Consider the following 25446-nt stretch of genomic DNA (forward strand, 5'->3'; position numbering starts at 1 on the left):
TGCTAGGCTGAGAGGTGCCTGGGAGAGGCTAAGCTGGGAACCAAGGCCAGCTGCCACTATTGCCAATTTCAGGGCTATTTATGGCTGAGGCCAGCTGCTGCTTGTTTGGGGTTTATGAACCTTTAAGACATTTTAGGAAAGTCCCCAGGGTGAGCCAAGTGTAGTCATTTGTATGGAAAAGCCACTAGAAGCTGCGTGGGGAAACCTGCAAGTTGGATGGTGTGGGGTCTCAGGGAATCATCATGGCAGGATGAATATGTTACCTAGGTTGATAGAAACTCAGACTTGGAGCATACCTGCATCTGCAGGCTCTGTGAGGGGAGTAACAAAGGATAAAGAAGCTGCTAGTACTTCTGTCTGGGAGAAAGCTGCCCCTCCAGCCCTCGCCCCAAGGCCACACAATTCAGTTTCTTCTTATATGTCTACAGTGCTTTTCAAGCTGCTGCCCCAGTACTGGAGCCTAGAGTAAGTGAGTCAATCATTGTGCATGTGTGAGTTACTGGCTCAGTAAGTGAAGTCAGTCCATGCACAGGCTCTTTAGAGGAACACCTGGGATTCCAGAAGCCCTCCATCTAACTTAGCCACAATCCCTGCTGGTTTTCACAACTAGAAGTTACAGGGATTTCTCTTCCTGGCACTGGAGCTCAGGGCTAGGGGACCTGATGTGAGGCTGGAACCCCTCAATCCTCAGGGGGGACCTCCACAACAAAGATATCCCTCTTTTTCTTAATGGCCACACCATGGCTGTGGGGCCTGCCTGTTCTGAATGTCTGCCCCTCCTGCCAGTGTCCATGTGGCTTCTCTGAATATCTTTAGTTTTTCTTTTGTTCCTTTGCTTTGTGAGAGAGGAAGGGAGACAGAGAAACACTGATGTGAAAAAGAAACAGCAGTTGGCTGCCTTCTCATATGCACCCCAACTAGGGATCAACCCTGCAACCTGGATATGTAGCCTGACCAGGAATCAAATCTACAACCTTTCAGTTACTGAATGATGCTCCAACCAACTGAGCCACACTGACCAGAACTATATCCTTAGTTTTAAGACTTATATTTAGCTAGTCTTCAGGTAGTTCTCAATGATGGTTGTTCTGTAGTTTAGTTGTAATTTTGATATGCATGTGAGGAGGCAAGCACAGCCTTTACCTAATCTATCATCTTGACAGTAATTCTATTTTTATACTTTACTTTTTAATGGTTCACAGCACTCCACTGTAGTAAATTTTAAATTGTGGGTAAGAGATCTAAAGTCAGCATATTTATTGAATGTGAATGCTACTGCTAAAGTAATGCTTAAAAGAGGAGACTTGATTCTTATGACTAAATTTTCCTTTGCTTAGTATTACTAAGTTTTAACCAGCTCTATTTTGTATAGATACTGCAAAGGTAAACTTTAATTCTACATGGCTATATTGTCACATAATCAAAATACAATTAGAATTATTTTAAGTAAAATTTAATTTACTAATAACTAAAGTTAAAACTGAATTCTTAAATAATGAACACTGACATAACATTACTCTCACATAGGTGCCTTTAAGCACAGTAGTACCTATATGTCTCTTGGGGACTTGGGAACCAAAGGGATAAAACCATGACAGGGATTCTTATAAACATCCCTCTGCCCATTTATTCTTGTTATTAAAGTTTCTCATCATCAGCCTCAGTGGTTTTCTCTTGTACTTGCCTCAGGTGATTTCCTCCAAATCCATGGTTTTATGTTCCCTCTATTTGCTAATTAATGCTTTTCTCTTTAGTATTTATTTTAAGTTTTAAGGAATATTACTCAAGCACTTACCAGCCCATGGGTCCCATTGTTTCTGCCCTTGTTTTCCCACGTTTTGCCTCTTTAAGCAGTTCTTCTATTGCTTTCCTGATGGGAAAAAGGAAGAAATTTGAGAGGTAGTCACTCCACTAAATTCTGAAATCAGTTTATTCCATTCATGTGATCTTGAAAAATAAACGGCTCTGAAACACAAAATTTCAAAATTGGAGAAGAAATTTTTTTAAATGTTGATAGTTTTGAATACATAAAAATTAAAAAATACACTTTTTATGGGAAGGGGAAAAACACGGAAAAGAAAACTAAAGACAAAATAACAAAACACATCCATGTTAAAAATGTCCAAATGAATTATTATTCTAAGAAATACAAATTAACCCAACAATGATGAATCTGTTTTTTGCTCACCTGTTAGTGAGGGAGTAGCAAAATAGATATTCTTTTCTCTACCATTTGGGACCAAAGCTGGACCATTTCTGGAGGACAATTTGACAACCTGATAAAGGGCCTTAAAAATGATGCATACCCGTTGACCTAAAAATTCCATATTATCCTATGAAATATTCAAATAAGTATGCAAAACCATATGTACAAGGACACTCATTAAACTTGTTAACAACTAAAGAAAAACAATAAAAAGCTTGAATGTTTACTAAGAAAGACTTAGCTAAAAAATAATGGCAGATCCAGATAGAAGATTATGCAGTTGTTAAAAATGAAGACAAATGGGACTTCTGCCAAAAATGGAGGCATGGGTGGAAACACTGTGCCTCCTTGCACAACCAAGTTTAAAGACAACAAAGTTTTGGTAACAAAAATGCAGCCAAAACACAGAAAATTGAACTATATGGAAGTCCGACAACAACGAACCATTCAGCCAGACCGGTAAGCAGGACGGAGCCAGCAGCTGAGTGATGTTGGGCAGGAAAGATCCCCGACCCAGGTGTTGTAGGCAGCTGTGGGCGGATCCCAGGTGTGAGGTAGCAACAGGCGGATTCAGTGAAGGCACAAGGCGCAGGCTGACCTCAGTCACACATTCGCACCCAGATAAACCAGCGAAGGAGTGAGCAGTGAGACAGACCGTGCAGGCCCCAGTGGCGGGGAAGCAGCAGAGGGAACCACCATTGCCCCTCTTTGACCCTGCCCCCACATACAGAATCACAACCCAGCGACCTGGGTGGCCCCACCCTGGTGAACACCTAAGGCTCCGCTCCTCATATGTAACAGGTGTGAACATACCAAAACATGGGTCAAGAAGAGCTCAAAGCCCCAGAGCCGATAACTCTAAGTGACCGAGAAATAGCCAACTTTTAGATGCACAGTTCAAAACACTGGTGATCAGGATGCTCACATAACTGGTTGATTTTAGTCACAAATTAGAAGAACATATGAAGGCTAAACTAATTGAAATGAAGGGAAATGCACAGGAAACCAATAGTGATGAAAAGGAAACTGGGACTCAAATCAAGGGAGTAGACCAGAAGGAAGAAAAAAATGACCAAACAGAAAAGAATGAAGAAACAAGAATTCAAAAAAAATGAGGAGAGACTTAGGAACCTCCAGGGCATCTTTAAATGCTCCAACATCTGAATTATAGGGGTACCAGAAGGGGAAGAGAAAGAGCAAGTGGAAAACTTATTTGAACAAACAATAAAAGAGAACTTCCCCAATCTGGCAAAGGAAACAGACTTCCAGGAAATCCAGGAAGCTCAGAGAGTCCCAAAGAAATTGGACCCAAGAAGGAACACACCAAGGCACATCATAATTACATTAGCCAAGATAAAAATAAAGGAGAGAATCCTAGAAGCAGCAAGAGATAAGGGGACAGTCACCTACAAAGGAGTTCCCATCAGACTGTCAGCGGATTTCTCCAAAGAAACCTTGCAGGCAAGAAGGGGCTGGAAAGAAGTATTCCAAGTCATGAAATCCAAAGACCTACAACCAAGATTGCTCTATCCAGCAAAACTTTCATTTAGAATGGAAGGACAGATAAAGTGCTTTTCAGATGAGATCAAATTCAAGGAGTTCATCATCACCAAGCCCTTATTATATGAAATGTTAAAGGGACTTATCTAAGAAAAAGAAGACAAAAAAGATGAACAGTGAAAGGACAGCAAACTCACAGTTATTAACAACCACACCTAAAACAAAAGCAAATTAAGAGGACAGCTCATTCAAAAGTGTAACCATAGAAATGAAGATCACATGGAGGGTTAGCAACAGGGGAGTGGAAGGAGGATAAGGGGGGAGAAAGTACAGAGAATAAGTAGCATAGACGGTAGGTAGAAAATAGATGGGGGGCAAGAATAGTAGGGGAAATATAGAATCTAAAGAACTTGAGATACAGGTGGTCATAAACTAAAGGGGGGGAATGGTGGAGGAGGGGGGTGTGCAGGGTGGAGGGAAATGAAGGGGAAAATAGAACAACTGTAATGGCATAGTCAATAAAATATATTTTAAAAATACATGGCACACAAAGACATTTATTAGATATTTAGTAAACAAAGCTGGGAACAAAACATACAAAACAATGTACGGGGGGTGGCAAAATTAGGTTTACAGTTGTGAGTAGAAGAAACAGTTTATTCTAGTACTATTATTGAATATGAACAACTATAAACCTACTTTTGCCATCCCTGTATGTAATTTTATTTTAAATTTAATTTACATGCATATATTACATAGAAAAAACATTTGGAGAGATGTAATCAATATACTAAGGGGAGTCTTGGGGTGCTTTCTATTTCTTGTTTGCTTCTCTAAATGTCTTATTTTTTCTAGAATGAATCTGTATTATCTGTGTAATTTTTATAAAGAGATTTTAAAAACCTGAAAACTTATTTTCTTAACCATATTCTGGGACTTTACTATGTCTGAGATACTATGCAAGGTACTATGGATAGTATAATACAAAGATGATCATCCCTGATTTTATTACTTCTGACACATAAATAATAAAGTTAAGAAAAAAAGAGGCATAAAGGTACAAACAAATATAATCCAAAGACAGAAGTATGACTCTAATCAGAATGTTTTGAAACTGGATAACTATATATTGATTCTGTATAAAAACATTTAATTACACTGTTACAGTATTATTATATTGCTTACATAATTCTCAAATGATATTAACATCTTGTTAATTATAAACTGTTTTATTTTATATTGATTTTTATTGTAAGCATGCACATAGTTTAAAAAGAAAATTATTTAAAGACTTGTAATAAAATACAGTATATAGTCTTGTGCGTTATCCTTTCTTATCCACCCACCCCAAACAATTTAAACTATTTTTTATCTGTTTCTTTTGGTATTTACTTCCATATTTCTAACAGTATGCTTTCAAGCTATTTTATTACCCTCTTAATCTTTAATACATACATGTGGCTATTTTTCTGTAACATTTTTAAAAACTTTTAATAATAGCGAGATTTTTAAATAGTGCCTTTTCAGCTAACTTGGCAGCATGACACTTAAAAAAATCTTTTTTTTACTTATTTTTAGAGGGGTAGGGAGGGAGAAAGAGAGGGGAAGAAACACTGATGTGAGAGGGAAACAGCCATCAGTTGTTCCTAGTACATGCCCTTACTGGGGACTCAACCCACAACCAAGGCATGTGCCCTGACCAGGAACTGTACCAGTGACCTTTGTTTTGTAGGACAACACTCAACCAACTGAGCCACACTGGTCAGGGCAGCAGCATGACACTCCTAATCCATCCTGGGAGGGCCCACTGACAGAGCGGGTGAGGAACTGAAACACTGACCAACTGAGAGCGCTTTCTTACCCTGGACTCGCTCAATTGGATTATGTTTCACAGGCCAGCCTGCTCGTATCATGAGTAGATAAATGCATCTGATTACCACATGCTTCTCCTTCTACCTCTTTAAAATAATAATAATACAACCTACCAACGTGATCTGAAGGCTTCGTCTTATACAGTATTTCATAAAAAATTTATCCTATCCAGCTCCAAAACAGAGGTCCTTCTTCACCCTTATAAATGTGAGTGTAAAATATCAAAGGGTAGAAATATTCCAAATACCCTATTCCCATGAATTAGTGTGGTGGTTTTCCAAATAAAAACAGGCAATCAATCATGGTCGCCTTCACCCATGTGCTCTTTCTTGACAACAAAAGCAGTTAAAAAATCATTAGGGAAAAACTTGTTTGAACAGTTCACCAATATAAACAAACTATGAATCCAGTACAAATAAACTAGAATGCATTTTCTCATAAAAACTCTGCTAAAACTTTTGGCTAGCTTTCTGGACCAGCCCACAAAAGCCACTTTGTGTTGTAACACAGCTGAAATGCTGCTCTCCCACAGGAACAATACTCAGTCAGGAACCTTGCGAAGACCCTGAAGGCACATTCTAGGCACAGTCAAGTGCTATTAAGTTTGACAGAGATTCTTCTGCAGTTTTGATTTATTTAAAACTATCTCCAGCACTGTTACTATCTGTCATGATTAAGGAAACCTTCTGATTTACAACTACAATTAAAGGGAAAAGAAGGTATATGAGAAAGACTGCCTGGGGTGAAATGAATTCAACTGTGTTGAAAGATGGTAACAGGTGGGGCTCAGATTGGGTGGAGATGGCTTTCAGTCAGCCAGTCCTCTCATGGGTGAAGCCCACAGCAAACGTGGGAAGCAGTGCACCATATCCATGGAAGGGGTAGACCCAAAGTTACGGATTTGTAATTGGTTTGACTAACTTACCCAAGGTAATATTGCTAATAATCACAGAGGAACAAATCACAAGGTTCCATGTGTTTATGGCTATGAATTTCTTTCTTGATCTATTATACTTCCAGTCTCTTTCACAAACATTTGCACAGCAAGTCCTGGAGAAGGCATTTTCTCTTTATTATTAAAAAAGGCAAAAACTAAAACACATGGGAAAAAAAAGAGGCCCAACAGGGTTGCCACTGTTTCTGTACTCATTCATGGAGAACTGAGTGATGCGCTGATCCTGGAGGGGCAGAAGGAATGAAGGATTGCTCAATGCTTTGTCCTAAACATCTGAGCTTCACCACCTCCCAGCCCAGATTCTCCTGTACGAGCTCCCTCTGCAAAGCTTTACTTCCAAGAATGTAAACAACAATTCCTAGCAACCATGTATTCTCTCATTGAAATAACAACATCACCTTCAAAATTAAGGAGGAAACATAGAAAGTCAGGTAGTTTTCCTCACTACTGTAGCCTGGTACTTTTGCTAATGAATTCCTGGGTAAGGAAATAGCAAGTCCAATTTCTACTGCACATTTTCACAGAGGATAAATACTTAAATTATCAAGCTTATGAAACATCGACATCATGAAATAAGATTGTTTTCAATGAGATAATGAAACAGGGTGTAAACTAAAATTAAAACACAGGAAAAACAAAACAGTAGAAAAATATGTAAGAACTAAGTACACAGTGAACATGAACAATGAAAACATAAGACAAATTTAGTTTCAGTTAATTTTTATACTTATACCCTTTAAATATATTCAGGGTTTCTTTGTAAAACAATTCATTGCACTAGAATATCAAGTTCAATGCAAATAAGAAGTCCAAGAAAGCTAGGTCATTGAGCAGGCATTTTTCTGGGCACAGGAACAAAGTACAATCAGTTTTCAATGATACACCCTAGCTCGGCTTCTTCAGACCTGCCTATTTATTACATTAGCCAGCTGGTACATGCTTAAGGAATGTAAACTAATCATAATAGCAGCTTAAATAAAACCCAAGTTGGAATGCAAATCTGGTGCAAAATCATCTTAAATCCAGAGTCTAACAAATTAGTTTTGAGTTATCTGGGTCTGTGTTTCTTTCTATTCATACAAACCAACTGAAAGTCAAATATATCAGGATATAGAAAGGGAGCAAGAAATTTAAGGCTACTAAAGTGCTACAACAGAAATCTCAAGGTAAATAGAGGAAGAACAATAGAGAGATTTTTAAAGAAATAAAATTAGAAAAGCTAAATATCAAGTAACTATTCAAAGAGACATAGAGAAGGGATCTACATATACTTTTTTAAAAAAAGATTTTATTATTTTAATTTTTTAGAGAGAGGGGAAGGGAGGGAAGAAAAAAGGGAGAGAAATATCAATGTGTTGATGCCTCTCACATGCCCCCTACTGGGGACCTGGTCTGCAACCCAGGCATTTGCCCTGACTTGGAATCGAACCACAATCCTTTGGTTCTCAGGCCAGCACTCAATCCACTAAGTCATACCAGTCAGGGCTACATACACTTTCTTGAGAAATGAAGAAAAGTTATGGACTGAATGTTTGTGTCATCCCCAAATATATATATATTAAAATCCTAAACCCAATATGATAGTATTAGAGCCTCTGGGAGATTATTAGATCATAAGGGTGGAGCTCTGATGATTGGGACTGTGTTAGTGAGACCCCTAAGAACTCCCTGGCTATTTCTGCTATGTGAGTATACAGTGAGAAGATGGCTGTCCAAGAACCGGACAACAGGCTGTCACCACACATTGAATCTGCCCGCACCTTGGTCTCAGACTTCCAGCCTCCGAAACTGTCAAAAATAAACCACCCAGTCTGTGGTATCTGTTCTAGCAGCCTGGATAGACTAAGATAGTTAGGAACATAAGACTGAACATTAGATGCTTTCTACATTGTGACTCCCTTAGTCTTTAAAAAGTCATCTTTGAAGTAGCTGTTCATAAGATAGATGGAAAAAGAGGTTCAAATATGACACTAAGCCACTTCAGACTACTCTGAAGGTCTCAATGTGTTCAAACAAATGTGACTGGGTGACAAGCACACAGACTTAGAAAACCAGGAGAACTGAGTGCAGCACCACTGGCTGCTTGTGACTGGGAGGCATCTGACAGGCCTAGCACATCACCAATGCTTACATCCACGTTGTCCACGTGCACTACCCATCAAAGCACTGGGCAGAATTTAAGAGGAACTTTATAATGATCTAAATTTCCTCCTATAATGAAGTGCTAAGGCTTGAGAGAGAAATTGAACAATTTACGTGATCTTCAGTAAGGATTTCCTATCAGACCACAAAACATTCTGATTAAAAAATATGGACAGATGGTTTGGATCCCTGCTGGTATCTGCAAACAGCTGCCTACAGGCTTCTGACCAGTCGGCAGCATTAGTGGTTGTGATCATGCGGATCAGCAGAACCCATAGGACAAAGTCTGGGTGCTGTATAACTTAGTACTTCAGGTGTAAATATAGATGAAGAAATTCAGGGCATCCTTATTTAATTTCAGAAAATATCAAACTGTCTGGGGTCACCACCTATCACCTATAAAGAAAGGTAAGAAAATTCAAATTGTGGAAAAGGTTTATGAAGTAAAACCCCTTAGGGACAATGAGGTCATTTGGGAAATGAAGAGAATTATTCATAGGTAAAAGATGGAGGTATGAGAAGTTAATTCTGTAAGTTATGTTAAATTTAGCCAACCTCTATCAAGCACTTGCTTTGTAAGGTATGACGGTTTATATTGTGAGTGAGGCCCTTCCCTGAAGGGCTTTACTACTGGTGACTGTGTATGTCTTTAATAAATGTGCTTTAGAAACAAATAACTAGATTACCTAGGGGAATGCAGGAAGTTCCAATACTTATTACATAACAAATGGGGGGAGTCGTAAAAAAACGTTGCTTAATTTTTAAAAAACAACTTATGCCAATAACACACTGGAAGATGACAGAGGAACATGAATTTGAACGGAGGATTAACAAGACTTTTTGACTTCATGCTAACATGGACCAAAGGGAAAAAAAAGAAAGTGATATTTAAAGCAAGGCTGGAAAAATCAGTCAAAGATGTGGCTTGCTTTTTCTTTCTTATTTTTTTACTATGATCATAATAGTCTCACAGGATTGTTACAAAGATAAAACAAGGTATTTACTTAGATACAACTGTTCTAAATTTTATCAGAAGCACAAGAAATGCAATAGATATTTTTTTCACTTGACTGAACTAGAGTTCAGAGAACTTGTTTTTTTCATCTTAGTTTTCCCTATGCCTGTCATATGGTAGGTATTAAATAAAAATCTGAGGAAATGAACAGGTTCAGGGTGTGAGTGAAACATGCCAAAAATGCAAGGATTTAAAAATAAAAATATTTATCTATAGCCAGATGGAAGAGGCAAGACAAAGAAGAAGACAGGAGAGAAAAAGAAAGAACATGTCACCGGGCAAAGAAATGTGACAAAGGAATTGGTGGCCATCAGTTTCTTGTGCAATCTCCAGGCATGGCCAAATTTGAGCAGGACCATGACAATCCCACATCAAAAATGTCATAGTGGGACACTATGAACAGTACTGGCTGAGGACACCGAAACAGCTGTCAAATGAGGCAAAGCTAGGATTTTTCCTATCAGGATTGAGATCTTTAATCCTCTAGAGCTCCTGGAAAATCTGAGCAAGATTTCAGATCTAGAAAATACTTTTCCCTCAGTACATTACCAATCAGAGATGAACTGCCTTTGTTTAGCTTTGAAATACCATTCTTTTGCTTCATTATGCAAATGGTTAAAAGCCCATTTCATTCACATATGTTAACATTCCCTGAACTCCATCTTTTAGTGAAGATGTTCATTGTTCTTTGAAATGAAAGTACGTTAGTGTTGGAGTCCAAGGATGCTAATACAGAAACCTGGAGATGTCAAGAGTGAGGGCTACTGGCTTGTCTCTGCCAGGCCTCAGCCAGACACTGTAGGCCCTGTGGTATTACCACATTCCATGGCCTTAGCTTGGCTAGTCCGGATCGAAGCTCAGTTTGGCTAGGACACTCAGCCCGACTACAGACCCACAGCTGCCACTGCACGTAGAACTTTGCTTAGGCTACACTCTCTGTCCAAGTAGTTCTCCACTTAGCCACATCATTATCACTGGGCAGGGATCAGATGCTCACTGCTCTACAAGCCTTTATTATCTCCCTGTACACTCCCCAACAATGGATGGAACTGCTCCTTTCTCTCAGGCCCACCAAGGGGCAAATAAAGTTCCTCACACCATAGTTCTAAGTATTTAAAAGTTGTAACATAAACTAAAAAATATTAAATAAAATATACTCCTCCCTGCTATTATGACAAATACACAACAAAAATAAAAACATGTGTAAAGCTATGATTATTTAAAAGATTGAAAGTCAGCAAAATATCAAAGATGACAGAATTAACTAATTGCACACATTGGTTATTCTGTTAATGAGTTGGTAATATTTGGATAAATACAAATAAAATGAGACATATAATTCAGACCGAACTGGTGATTCCCAGAAAGGAGGGGATTTGGGGGGCTAGGTAAAGAGGTACAGGGATTGGGAAGTACACATTGGTAGTTACAGAAGAGTTCCAGGAATGTAAAGCACAGCACAGAGACTACAGCCAATAATATTGTGATAACTATGTATGGTGCCAAGTGGGTACTAGAAATACTGGGGGGGGGGGGGACACACACTTTATAAACTACCCAATTGTCTATCTACTGTGCTATTTACCTGAAACCAACACAAAATAATACTGAAAGTAAATCGTAATTTAAAAAATAAAATTAATTAATTAAGAATGGGGAAAAAAGACACGTAACTCATATATATTCCATAGATGTATGTTCTTTACTTGTTTGATTTCAGCAAAATCACCAATTATATTGTTATAATCAAGATTCTTACACAAATTATGTTCTATGGCCTGTAATAATCTAAAATATTAAAAAGAAAAATGTAACTATATTCAATGTGGACAAAATTTGAATATATTTGTCAAATTGTAAATTACCTTAAATATAAAAAATTGAAAATATAAGTTCCATGTTTTAAAATCTCCCTGTAAAGTAATAAGATGGTTAATGAATCACTATCAAACTTCTTGTCGGATCTATGTAAACCTACACATGTACACATATGAGTAATATGATTTAACATTACAAATATTACCTTCCAATTATAACTATTTCTAATATTGTACTAAGTCACGAGAACTTCCAGAGCCATGAACTGAAATCCTTAGACAAGTAAGAAAATGGAAGCTTAGTACTACCAGGAACCAGTATTTTCTTATAGTACAATCTATTGTATTCATGGCAAAACCGTTTTGACAAGTTAATGTGTCTTTTCTGTTCTAAACCACTTCCACAGCTCAAATCCTTCCTGTACTCTAAAACAGTATCAGCTCCAAAGTCAACAGTGGTATAACCCACCGGTCTCCATGTATCCAAGCTTCCCGTTATTCAAGGATGCAGGTCAAAACATGAGGAGGATGTTTCCTGGGTTCTGAATTGCACTGAGCACAGGATCCCCAGTGACAGAAGAATTCACTCATGTTTGTATACATAGGGGGCTGCCTTTCTTGCCCAGATTTAAGAAAATTCTCCTTTGAATATCAATATAATAAGCACTTAATATGCACCACTTGAGATATGGTGAAAAATAATGGCAACAGTGCCTATGTACTTAATTCTTACAATTCTTCTATGTAACTGTTATTTTATAGACAAAGAGATAAGAAGAAAATAAGAGAAAGTTAAGAAACTTACCAAGGCCACAACAGCCAGTAAGTGATGGGGCTGTGATGTAAACCCAGGATCTTAATTAACTTTTATACTTAGTTAACCCTGTAGCTGTACTAAAATGGATGACTCCAACCCTTAAGACACCCAGTCTAGCAGTGAGCGAGGCAGGTAAAGAAATGGCAGCAATATTTTACTCTACTTGTTTGTATTTATGACAAGAACTGGTATAATGAAGATAACATGATAGTCCCTTCACCTGGATTCTGACATTCTCACATGTCCACAGCTACCCTTTTCTAGTGACCTCTGAGGGTGGGCCATTCTTACAGAGAGATAACTTCTTCAGTTGATTCATACTAGTTTAGCTCTTAGAGGAAAACCTTATTTCCCAGTTCATAATACAGCTCACCATAGGGAAGACCTCATAATGAAACGGCATCATGTTCAAAGCAGTATTTTTACAAATATTTATTCTTAAATCCTGATTAAGGAGCACCCAGAAATACAGTGATTCATTTCAGTTCACATTATAAGACCTCTCACTAAATGTGCCATGGTAAATTTTACAAGTTATGCAGAAAAGCATCTATTACTAAAAAAAACTTTGTGGAGGTGAAATGTGGATGATAAAGGAATTAACTCAGAAATAGTAAGCTCTAACTAGAAAAGCCCATGAATAACACCATGCCAGCAATAGTATATCTGTCTGATAGGTCAATTGTTAAGTTTAAATATATATATATATTTACTAAATATATATAAATTTAAACTTAATTTATATATAAACACACACACACACACACACACACACACACACATATATATGTATACATATATAAACTACTGAAATATCAGTTGGGAGAAATAAAACCAAAGAATATAAAGTCAAAATAATTACTGAGCTCTTTAACACAATGAAAGTATTTTGTAATATCCTGAAAAAGACAGATACTTTGAAGAACAAAACTGATGAAAACAAAACTGCAAAAGAAAAAAAAGTTTAGCCCTGGCTGACGTAGCTCAGTGGATTGAGCGCGGGCCTGTGAACCAGAGTAACGCGGTTCTATTCCCAGTCAGGGAACATGCCTGGGTTGCAGGCCAGTTCCCAGCAGGGGATGCATGAGAGGCAACCATACATTGATATTTCTCTCCCACTCTTTCTCCTTCCCTTCCCCTCTCTCGAAAAATAAGTAAAATATTTTTTAAAAAGAAGAAAAAAAAGTTTAAAGTCTAGGAAGATGGGTGTGGAAAGGAGCTAATATCACAAAAGAGAAAAGCTAATATGGTGGCTGCTTGAATTTAGTAAAGGACAAAAATATGGCAGAAATGTCAAATAAAATTCAAAATCTAATTCAAAAAAGAAAAAAGACACAATCATTTGTATAAAAGAAAATATTGCAATATGAGGCCTCTAAAGTTGGCCTCTATGGCTTCCTTTAAATGAGGGCTGGAGTTTGACATTCTATCCTTTGATAAACATACCACACACCAGAAAACCACCTCACCAAAAGCATAGGCTATAAACTATACTCTCAATCTAAAAAGAGCTTTATTTCATACAAATGGTGTGCAGTTTTCTGCAGATTGTCCTAAACAATGCTTCAGAGTTTTTGGCTCTCAGCCCCAAGAATGGCCTACTCAGCAGAAAGTCTCGTCAGCCCACTGAAGCTATTTTTTCAGTTGTGTCAAGAGTGGCAGGGCCCCCGCCTCCTCCCCCTGTGGGACCAGTGGTTGGGCTCAGCTGCAGTGGAGCGCTTGCCCTGAGATGGAGCCCCATTACTGTGGCCAGAGGCCCTAGGGCAGGAATCTGGGCAACCCCAAGGCTTACGGAGTTAAGGGAGTATCCCCAACTAGCCAAGATGCAGGGGTCCTTACACTGAGTGTTTGAAAAGCCCCACCATATCAGATGGGGTGTGGGGCCAGAGGAAGGCAGGCACATGCATCACACAAATCAAAACAGCACAGGGGGAGATGCTGGACCAAAAAGGCCTGTCAATCTAGCCTGGTGGTTAGGAGGTGGACCCACGTGAAGCTCTCAAAAGTTTGGTTAATTGACTGGTTATTTTGAGAAAACACCCAGGGGAAGAAAGAAGGCTCTCTTGCTATGGCTCTTCGCTCATGATCTGCACTTGGATGGTGGCCTAGCCTGTTCTATCCATGGACCAAGTGGTCTTAGCAGCCACGTGACCCATGGCCTTCAGGAGGGAACCTCTTACTCTTTGGCCACCTGGTCATGCATTTGCCAGTTGCGTTGGTGTGCTCTCCCCAGGAACACGGCACCTTGTGGCCCCAACAGCCTCATGGCCCATGGCTTCTAGGGAGTCTGAAACAGGAAGCAGCTGGGAACAAGCGGATGACTGCTTAGCATCCGAGCTGCCTGTGGGCTCCAAAAGACGAAACTTTAAAATGAAGCAGGAACTGTGGGCAACTGGCTTTTGTTTTAGTCTTGCTGAGGATGGTTGGACCCTGTCTTGGTTTTGTGGAGGAGATCAGCTTTGAGACAGGGAGTCCACCACTCTCCTGGAGAGCTCAGCACCTGAATAAAAACCTCTTTTCTTTTGCATAAGCCCCTGCCTAATGGGTTTGGCTTTTTCTGTGGCAGGCAGACAATCCCCCTTTTTTGGTTTGGTAACAATAGAGCTCTGATGCAATGCAGACATATTCTTATAGATGCTAAATTCAGCAGCCAGGGAGAGACCACTAGAAAGGCTGCAGAGATAACTAAAGGGAAAGAACCGGCACATGGGACTAACTAACCACCACAGGAGAAAAGTCCAAAGCATGAAAAATTCCATTACTGATCAATCCAACATTTAAGTGTATATCACACCAACATATGAATTGCCAAAAGAAACTGCAGAGAGTAATACAATTGGTGACTTGGGCATCAGAAGCTGATGCAACACAGTCAAGAACCAGCAAACTCTGAAGTAGACTTTACTATTCAGGTTTTAAACTACTGACATGTTATGATATAACCAAGAAAGGAAATATGAAAGCATGTTCTGGAGCAAATGTTTCATGATTCATCTTACAATATATCAAAAACCTTAAACACAGTCTTCTGCCCCTGTATTATTGCTATACTTTAGGTTGCTACACATGTTAGAACAATCTCGTTTACTATTGACGCACAACCCATGCCTGCAGCTATTGGACTGGCTAGAGCAATGCTAATGAAGAACTTAAGACTGTGTTATACATGGAATGGACACCCAACTGGGAAAGCGGGGGAAATTCTGAGAGACAGACCATTCCGATTACCCAAACAGCATAGCTGGGCCTGCTCCCAAGGTCTGATAGTTTTATACTTACAAAAAGGGCACTGTGTTAAAATACAAATGTTTGGGAGCATACTTTCACAACTGACTTGAAGCAGCCAATCCCCAAGTTCACAATTTTCCCTTAGCATTTACCTGATAGAAATTGGGCCATATACCAAACTTCTATATGGATTCCTACACACTCAATGTTCCAGAGAGGTCCCAAGTCCAAGTATTTACAAGACTCTTTTTACTATGATACGCAAGGAAAGAATGGAGTTTACTAGTATGGAAAATGGTATTTTTATGAACGAAGTATTAATAAACCCATATCTGGGTTCTTAACCAGATACTCACTAACTCATTGACTCTTTTTATGGTTCAGATGTATAAATATTAGCCCCATTTCCAACATGTTTCAACCTGAACTTAGCTGTAAACAAGAAGTACCGGTCAACTCAAATTGAACTATTTGGAGCACATGCCTGGCAAAGCTTTCATATCTTCATATGTACCTGAGGGAGGAAACATAGCCAACATTGTGGACATTAAAAGCTAAGCCTATTAAGAAGTCAGGCATGCTTGGGTTCATGTCTACTAAGAAGCTGTATAACCTTAAGCTGGTTTCTTAACTTTTGCAAACCCACCTCAGTTTCCTTTTCTATAAATGTGAAAAAAACTATCTACCTTGAAGCAGGAATGAACCGGTTTTTCCCACTTTACTAGGGGAATCAGTCTTCTTACTTTAACAGTCACAGTTACGTATCTGTTAAGCTGTCTGCTTTTGACTAAGAATAAACCCAGTTGGCTTCCTCATGTCCTGGCTTGTTCTGAAGCAGTGCTCACAGATGGGGACCAACATACTAGAATAGAAAGGGAACTCTTGGCTTGCTTGCTACAAGTCTGGGCAGCAGACTGAGACACACCTGTAGGCTGACACTTTGAAAGACAGGCATTTTCAGCAGAATAGTATCCAATCATAAGGCCCTAGAATCCCCAATTTTCCCATCCACTTAAGGGAAAAGTGTAATCTTTGCCATGTAAACAAATAAACAAAAAGCAGGAAAAAACCTCTAAAACCAAGTATGGAAAGTTTAGATTATAAAGTCTGATGCAGAACATAATCCAACTCATTTACTTTGACATAGAGCATGATGACTGTACTCTTTATTTTTCAACTTCAGGGAAAGAGATGATAATAGATGCTTATATTTCCAATTTTAATCACTTTGAATAAAAACCCTGTGAAGTATTCCAAACACCAGGACTTACACTTAAGTATGCAGGATAGAGTTAGCAAGCAAACCAGGATCTGAAATAACTTTAGGTGAAGAATCTCAACGATGTGTAATACTAAGTTCCAATTAAAATTCATTCTGAGATCCCATATAATTTACCAAACACAACAGTGAGAAATTGAGTTATGGATGAAATGCTCAGGAGAAAATTGGAAGCAACCTATTAGAGTGATAAAGCTGTTTTTTGTTATGTTACTGGTGACTTTAGGAAAGTCCCTAGGTAACCTAACTATGGACTGGTTGCCAGGGGAACCAACCAGCTGATTGAAGGGAGGGAACTTTCACTCCCACACTTTCATCTGCAGCAGAGAGGGGAGGAGCTGAGAATTGAGTTCAGTCACCAATGGTCAACGACCACTGACTTACTGAAGCCTCCTTAAAAACCCCAAAGGATGGGGTGCCAAAAGCTTCAGGGTTGGTGAACATGGGGAGATTGGGGAAGAGAGGGCGTAAAAACTCCACACCCTATCCCATAAACTTTGCCCTATGTACCTCTTCATCTGGTTATCTGTATCCTTTATTATACACTAATAAACCTAAGTAGATATTTCTCTAAGTTCCTTGAGCCACTCTAGCAAATTAATGGATCCAGAAGGGGGGGGGGGCACGGGAATCTCCAAGTTATAGCCAGTTTCCCCGAAGTACAGGCAACAACCTGGACTTGAAAGATTGGCCTCTGAAGGGGTGTGTGTGGGGAGTGGTATGAGGTCTTGCAGGACTAAGCCTATAAGCTGTGAGATCTCTGTTATCTCCAGGCAGACACTGTCAGAATTGCTTGCCTGGTTGTGGAGGAAAACACTGGAGGCCTTCACCTGCTATCAGGCCATATAAAGACTGGATTACTGACAATTTTCTTCCAAGACAAGGTAAAGTATATTTTTAAGGGCAAAATAAAACCTAAGTAAGCATACACAGTTCACTCTATTAAAGTTTATTTTTTGAAATACTATTGACCCATGAACTCCCCAAATCTGAAACTATGCAATAAGTATAAAGCACAGCAGGGTATACAATAAGTACAAAGTACAGTACAGATATACTGACAGCCAAACTTGGCTTAGGTTAGTTCAGTCACCTCTTCTTAGCTCAGGTTACCTCTCTACTCACAGACCCCCTAACAGATCCATCTGTAAGGTTCACTAAGTTCCCACTGTGCAGGCTGCTTCTTTGGCACTCAATCTTTGCCAGCTCTGGTCATGACCACCTTTAGCTAAATGAACTCCTCTAAGTCTGTCTCCTCCCTGAAAGTCCCAGACTGTTGTCATTTATACGTGACAGACTATGGAGCTAAAGACCTACTATCACAAATTTGTGGTTTTCAACTCCAAAGCTTATAGTATAGTTATTTCTGCCTTTCAAATTCAAATTCAGCTCTTAGGATATTCAATGAAAAAAAACCCAACTATTCATTCATTCATAAGTATTTTTTGAGCATCTGCTATGGGTCAGGCACTGTTCTAGGGGCTGTATGTACTGCAAGATGAAGGTGTTGGGAGAGGGGCTATAATGTTAAACAAGGTGAAAGAGCAAGAAAAAATGACGCATTTATTCACAGCTCTTTGGTCCAACCTGATCACAAACTATGAAGGCAGGAACCAAATGAAATGCATATTTGCATGCCTAGTATTGGGACACAGCAGGACTTCAAAAGAGCTGCTAAAAAAATGCATATATCCTATATTTTCCCAAAGCAATGCTACTTTTGTAGTAAATGCCATCAATTTATCAGAGAGGGGGTCTGGAAATGAATGTGTTATTTGGCATTGGCAAAACTTAAGAGTCAAATCCTTTGAATTCTACCTCATGGTACCCAAAACAATAAGCCTACAACTTTTGCCCTACTGGAATGCTGTGCAGACCAGATGCCAAGAATAATCAGTATCACTGTTTCATATTGCTGCTGCTGCAAAACAAAAATGTCTTTTTTTTTCAACTTCAAGTGAGCAATATGCTACCTTTTATTTTAAACTAATAGGAGCAAAGGTAACAAAGGTAGCATGGGATAAAGGTGGTAGGGATGGCACTATACAGGCTCTTGGGGACAGAGAGCCTAAGAAAAAAGACATAAGAGAGCCTAAGGGAGAGAGAAGACATAAATGAAAGATTCCAAAGTATAAACCACCTTTATCAAGGTTCTGTAATACTTATAGCTCTCCCTCCCATGGAAACCACAGGAAAGGTGTGCTTCATTTACTCACCCCCAATTTTTTTTCTTCTCAAAGCTTATTACTGTGGTGGGTATGTAAATGTCATCTGATGAGCTCACAAACGAATGTCATTACAAATCAGTCCTCTGAAGTCTGTCCTCCCTATTGCATCAGTCATACCAACACTGACAATCAGTCATTCATGCTTTCGTTATTTCATTGAATAAATACTAATGAAATCCTGCTCTGTGCCTGGCAGGGTTTTAAGTGCTATGGATACACAGGCAAAAAAAGATGAAATCCTTGCCCTCACGGAGTCTACATTTAAATGGAATCAGACAACAAACCTATAATACCTAATACAATGTCAGTTAATGGTGAGTACCATAAAGGTGTGAAGCAAGGTCAGGCACAGAGAACGGTGGTTTGTATGTAGGTGCACATGCCATTTGGGGAAGGCAATTGTGGTCAGTAGCCTCCAAGATGCTCCTAAGGATCCCCTCCTGGTATTCACACCCCTGTAAAATCCACCTGCAGTGTAGTCAGCGTGAACCTACTGACTTCTAACAAACAGAATGCAGCAGAAGTCATGAGATGCCCTTCTGAGACCAGGATATAAAAAGACTGTGGCTGCGAACCAGACAATCGCGGTTCGATTCCCAGTCAGGGCACACTCCTGGGTTGCAGGCCAGTTCCCTGCAGGCCAATTCCCAGCAGGGGATGCACGAAAGGCAACCATACATTGATGTTTCTCTCCCTCTCTCCTTCCCTTTCCCTCTAAAGATAAATAAATACAATCTAAAAAAAAAAAAAAAAAAGACTGTGGCTTCCTTCTGAGTTCTCTTTCTCTTTCCTGGATCGCTTAATCTGGGGGAAGCCAGGTGCTATGGCATGAGGCAATACCATGTGAATGAACTTAGACATGAAATATCCCACAGTCAAGTCGTGAGATGATTGCAGCCCAGATGACACTTTGATTGTAGTCTTGTGAGATCCTGAGTCACAACCATCCAGCTACACTCCAACCAGATTCCTGACCCACAGAAATCATTAAAAAAATGCTTTTTCAGCCAGTAAGTTTTAGGACAATTTGTTATACAGCAATGGATAGCTCATAAAGTGGTCAAGGATGGTCTTTCTGAATAAATAACATTGAAAAGACACAGGCCATGTAAAGATGCAGATAAAACGCAAAGGCCAAGGCTGTGAAACAGGGACAAGTTAGGCATATATCAGTATGAAAGAAGTGAGAAGGCAAGTACGGCAGACAGTCACAGGTGGTGATGTGGTCAGACAGAGACCAGTTAGAGCAAGCCTGCCTTGAGGGCTGCTGTGGATAATGAGGCATAGCCAGTATACGGAGGCAACAATTCCAACCACTACTAATTGGCTTAAACAACAATAATCAATATATTGTAACAACAGTAATAGCAATAGCTAATATTTGTGCACTTAAATATACAACACCAGGCATTGTCCTAAGTGCTTTATTTCACTTAGTCTTCACAATAACCCTACAAAATATGTATTTCTATTAGTCCAATTTTACAGATAAGGAAACTGAGGCTTAAAGGTTAAGTTACTCTCCCACACTCACAAATTAGGAATGTGGGAGACAGGCCCTCTAACTTCAGAGTCCTTACCCTTCATCTCTACACAGTACTGTCTTAAGAGGCCCATAAGACAGAAAGCCTCTTTCACCCCTGAAAAAGAAAACAAACAACACTCAAACTGCTGTTTAAGCCAACTGGTGGTTCAGTCTGTCTGATTAGATGCTCCCAGCAGTTTGATTTTCTCTTGGAGGCCTTTTGATAGCATTGTTTGAGGTATTATATACAATTTTTCTGAGGTATGATCCAGATTAGCATGGTAAATTTAGAAAACAGGTAGCTTTTCTTTTTGACGTATTTTAAGTGCCTTGTATAACAAATGTGGAATTAACTGAGGATTAGTATGATTAGATAAAATTATCAACAAATATATTTTATGAAATTTTATGCTTAGCTGACCTAGTGTCGGTCCTGGCTTCCTATCAATATTCAGATATTTTGTTTTTATTTATTTACTTACTTTTAGAGAGAGGGGGAGGGAGGAAGAAAGAGAGGGAGAGGAACATCACTATTAGAGAAAAATATCGATTAGTTGCCTCTGGTACATGCCCCAAATGAGAACTGAACCAGCAACCCAGGCATGTGCCCTGACAGGGAATTGCTTTGCAGGACAACACCCAACCAACTGAGCCACACCAGTCAAAGCAATATTCAGACGTTCTGGCACCACACCAGGTATCCATTTGCTATAGAACTTGCTTTTCCTTCCAGCTTACCCTTTGCCTTAAAGCTCAAGAGAATATAAATGTTCCATCAGAATATTAATTTCTTTGTGAAGAGGAGAAACCCACTCCAGATTTTTATCTAGATCCTATTAATAAGAATTTGATTTTTATCTAGATCCTATTAATAGAAATGCTATTTTAACCTATCTTAAAAGCAATGGCCTTGGAATACTGATAACATTCCATACTGGGGTCCACAAATTTATATTCTACTGCTGCTTGAGCTAGAGACAAAAAAACAAACAAACAAATAACAGTGGTTACTAAGGTTTTTTTGTTTTCAAGTTTTCACCTAGAATAAACAAAACCAGCTTGTTTGACACAATTAATGATATAGTAACAATAGCTAACACTGATTGAGAGCACACTACATGGGAAAGATAATAGCTTAAGCACTCTGAATATATTATCTAAATTAATAGTCATAGCTTCCCTATGTGGTATTATTGTTATTTCAATCTTACAGATGAAGAAACAGGCATAAGGAGGTCAAATAGCATGTCCAAGGACATACAGCTAAAAAGTTTAGAGCCAAGACCCAAGCAATGTCCTGACTTTAATAGTGCATCCTCTTAGCTCCTATACTACAGGAGCAGTTATTTAGCCTGAAAAGATGTGCACGATCCGAAGCACATCAACTTCTGCTTCTAAGAAAGATAATACTTTTCTCAAAAATACACACATAAAAAAGCGCCAATTAAAATAAACTCAGCTCCCCTAATACGTGGGTATACTGGCCAATCCAAAACTCCTACAACATCCTAGTGTCTCACACAGAACTCGATATACTTTTCTATAATTATTAGGTGACAACATAAGTTTAAAAAGTGATAGAAATCTAGGTACTAAAACCACCCATACACAATGCCGAAAGTTTATTCCTTTAAAAAGTTTCATAATTTTGCTTTTTCTACGCTGAATAATCGAGGTTTATGTTTTAGAAAATTCTGGGCATGCGCTTATTCTTAGTCTATTTCTCTGTTCAAATGCCATCTTTTCAAAAAGGCCTTTTTAAACTACTCAATGTCTCAAAACCTTCTCACAGCCATCATTCTTTTACTTCTCATTTATATCATTACCTTACATTACATTATATATTTATACATTTATTTTCTATCTCTGCCATTAGAAAATAAACTGCATGTGGGCAATTTGTTCTGCTGTATCTCTAAATGTGCCTCAATATGGTATGTGCTCAACATTATTTATGGAATGAATGAATGAATGAAATGTTCTGTTTGAGAGGAGCAAGTTGATGAAGACAGTCATAAAAACAGTCAGCTTACTGCCCTGACTGCCTCTTCCCATCCCCAACTTTCACATCTGAAGCCCTGGATTCATGTCATTATCTAATACGTGAATTCTTCTGACATGGGTGGGGAAATGAGTTAAGTAAAGGTGGTTGCACCCTCTGGTTCCCATTAGTAAGGAGAGGTTGGGGTGGAGATGGTAATCCTGCTATTCTGGTTTTGGTTGTGAGGGGATGGTAGGGAAACAGAGGTCAAAGACATTGGAATTGGGCCATTTTCAACCCTTTCATTACCTTTACCTCTATACAGAATCTGTCTCAGTCATTTTAATTCTTTTTATTTTTTATTTTTTTTTGTATTCATCCTTTTATCTCCATTTCTGCAACTCTACCTCCTTACATTACTCTTGGACTATTACAAACACCCCCTAATTCACTGCTGTCTCCCAATGCTTCCTTGCACACATCCATTCTGCACAGGCATGGGGCAAAAAAACAAAACCTTTATGGAATTCCCCAGCTCAAGAATCTTAAATGGCTCCTTTACACTGGGAAAGAGGAAACCCTTTATCCCGGAACACTATTTTACAAGTCTGCCAACTTCAACACACCATGAATTACTAGAAGGCAGACTATGCCTGTTTTGTTTGCTATTTCCAGTGCTTAGCACAGTGGTGGCAGAGGGGTAGTCATGAATCAACCTTTGCTTCAATAGTGTCTCTCACTGAGATACTATTCTGTGTTCAGCACGTAATACTCTGCACTGAACATTACAGCAGTTCATCATAAATGCAATTTTTTTCATGTGCACAACCTGTCTTCTCTCTCCAAAACCATATAAGGCTTTTTAGGACAGACCTTTATTATTTATATTCTCTTTTTCCCACCAATTCTCAGGACTGTGCCACTACTATGTACCTATTTGTTGTATAGAGACCTAATAATGTAGGTTTGGAAGAAATTTCATTATGGAAAAAATACAGACAATACATTAACCCTACTGGCACAGTTCATAAACTTTCAAAATAGCAAAAGAAAAACCAACATTAAAACGAGCTCAAAAGGCTAAATTTGGGATCTTTGTAAGTATTTGAGAGCAGACTAGTGGACTCAGGTAAACTTCATAGGAGCCTGGTTGGAAGGATATTACAAAGATTGTCTTTGACTCTAAAATTATGCTAACCAACCAAAAATGATGACTTTTGCCTAGTGATCTGGAGACTAGTTACAATCTTAATAGCATGTTTAAAAGAAACAAAAAGAAGTCTGGGGAATGGTGGGCCACAGAACTTGATATGCTCTATTTCCTGAAATGCAAGACACTCTGGGTCAGAATGTACTGAATGGACTTTTTATATACACATCTTTTTATCTCTACAGAGATTTTGTAGGCACCTGTGTGTTACACCAATTAATGAGAGCATTTAGATGTTACAGCTATATGCAATTTATGAATAGTTTATAAAATGCTTTGAAAATGGAAAATGCTAGGTGAGCACTCAAATTATAATATATTAAAAGCCTTTGGTAGGTAATCATTTAATTTAATAACGGGTTCCTTAAAAGGCATGGTACTTTATAGCTAAACAGAATTTCTGATCTTGAATCATTAATATTAGTTTATTTAGAGTAAAATGCCATTAGAGAGCAAATTAGAGATACTGATCGAGTTATTTTCAATTTAGGTTGATATTATTCATATCTCCATCCTTTCATAGGCAAATCCAGCCTTCTCAGGTCCTTGCCGATTTTATGCAGATTCCCCTTACATATACAGGACTCTTGGTTATTCTGCCTGCCTTACCCTCAGTTTTTTTTTTCTTTGCACCTATCTGCCTTCAGGTGTTTTATATGAACCTGTGATTTTATGACAACCCTAAACAGTTTCAAGGCAGTATGTCACATGATCAGTGACGATAAATCCTTTCAGGAGCAATAAAGCCATGAGTTGCAGCCAGTGGTCACCACTGAGTGCTGTCATTCACCACTTCAGCCTACTATCATCATTCTATACCTCTATGTGCACTAATTGAACTCTGCTTTCGTCTCCTGACAAGTCTTCATTCAGAGGCATTAAAATTCAAAATAATTCTATTCATCATCCCCACAGGACTACTCATAAGCAAAATTTTAGAAAAGGCAAAGAAGTTTTTTTTTATCATTTCCCACTTACCTCTTTGGACTTCCCTACATCTTCATTGGTTCCAGAATCTTTTCTATCACTCTAGGAAAATGCTCTCTATGCTTGCCCCATGACTTTGATCTTTCCTCATCCCTGCTGCCATTTAAATTTAGCTCTCCAACGTCCCACAGCATATCTTCTTTACTGTAAAACCCAAATAGTCATTCTTTTGTAAAATGAGTATTAATGCCAAACTGTAGGCACTAAATTAATGTTGCCTCCTGCCTAACAACATTCCTGCTAAATCCAATTAACATTTTTCAATCCTTATGTTCAGCTCATTCAATATCACTCTCCCTCTTTGAGAGCCCCAGCTTCCACAACTCTACTTTCTATAGGACTTCCTACTATCTGACTGGTTGCTCCTTTTTTAACCCAAACTTAAACACTAGGTGTGGATAAGGCTTGGTGTTGGGCCCACTTATTTCCCCACTCTTGAACTTTTATGGATTTACATCACCTTTATGGCAAGAACTAAGTTAATCTCTAGCTTTGTTAGATCTCTTTCATGGCTTCCAACTCACCTATCTACTATCTACCATGTTCAGGATGGAACTTTTGAGTTCAGTCACCTTCTCCATCTCCCATCCTATTCTTCCTCTTAAGCTTCCCATTTCAGTAATTTGGCCCCAAATGTAGGTAGAAGTCATCGTTCTGTTTCCTCACCTTCCACATCAAATTCCT

The 25446-nt window shown here is 38.8% G+C and overlaps 1 protein-coding gene across 1 annotated transcript in view; it reads right to left on the minus strand.

Annotated features, from left to right (window-relative positions):
* Positions 1–25446, minus strand: part of LOC119064938 (protein POLR1D) — a 44177-nt gene that overhangs the window by 15617 nt on the left and 3114 nt on the right. The window contains exon 2 of the mRNA XM_037166850.2: positions 1796–1870. Within this exon, the coding sequence (XP_037022745.2) occupies positions 1796–1870 (75 nt within the window). The remainder of the gene's footprint in view (positions 1–1795; positions 1871–25446) is intronic.

This window comes from Artibeus jamaicensis, unplaced genomic scaffold (genome assembly GCF_021234435.1).
Source record: "Artibeus jamaicensis isolate MK-2021 breed Jamaican fruit bat unplaced genomic scaffold, CSHL_Jam_final contig_793, whole genome shotgun sequence".
NCBI lineage: Eukaryota > Metazoa > Chordata > Mammalia > Chiroptera > Phyllostomidae > Artibeus > Artibeus jamaicensis.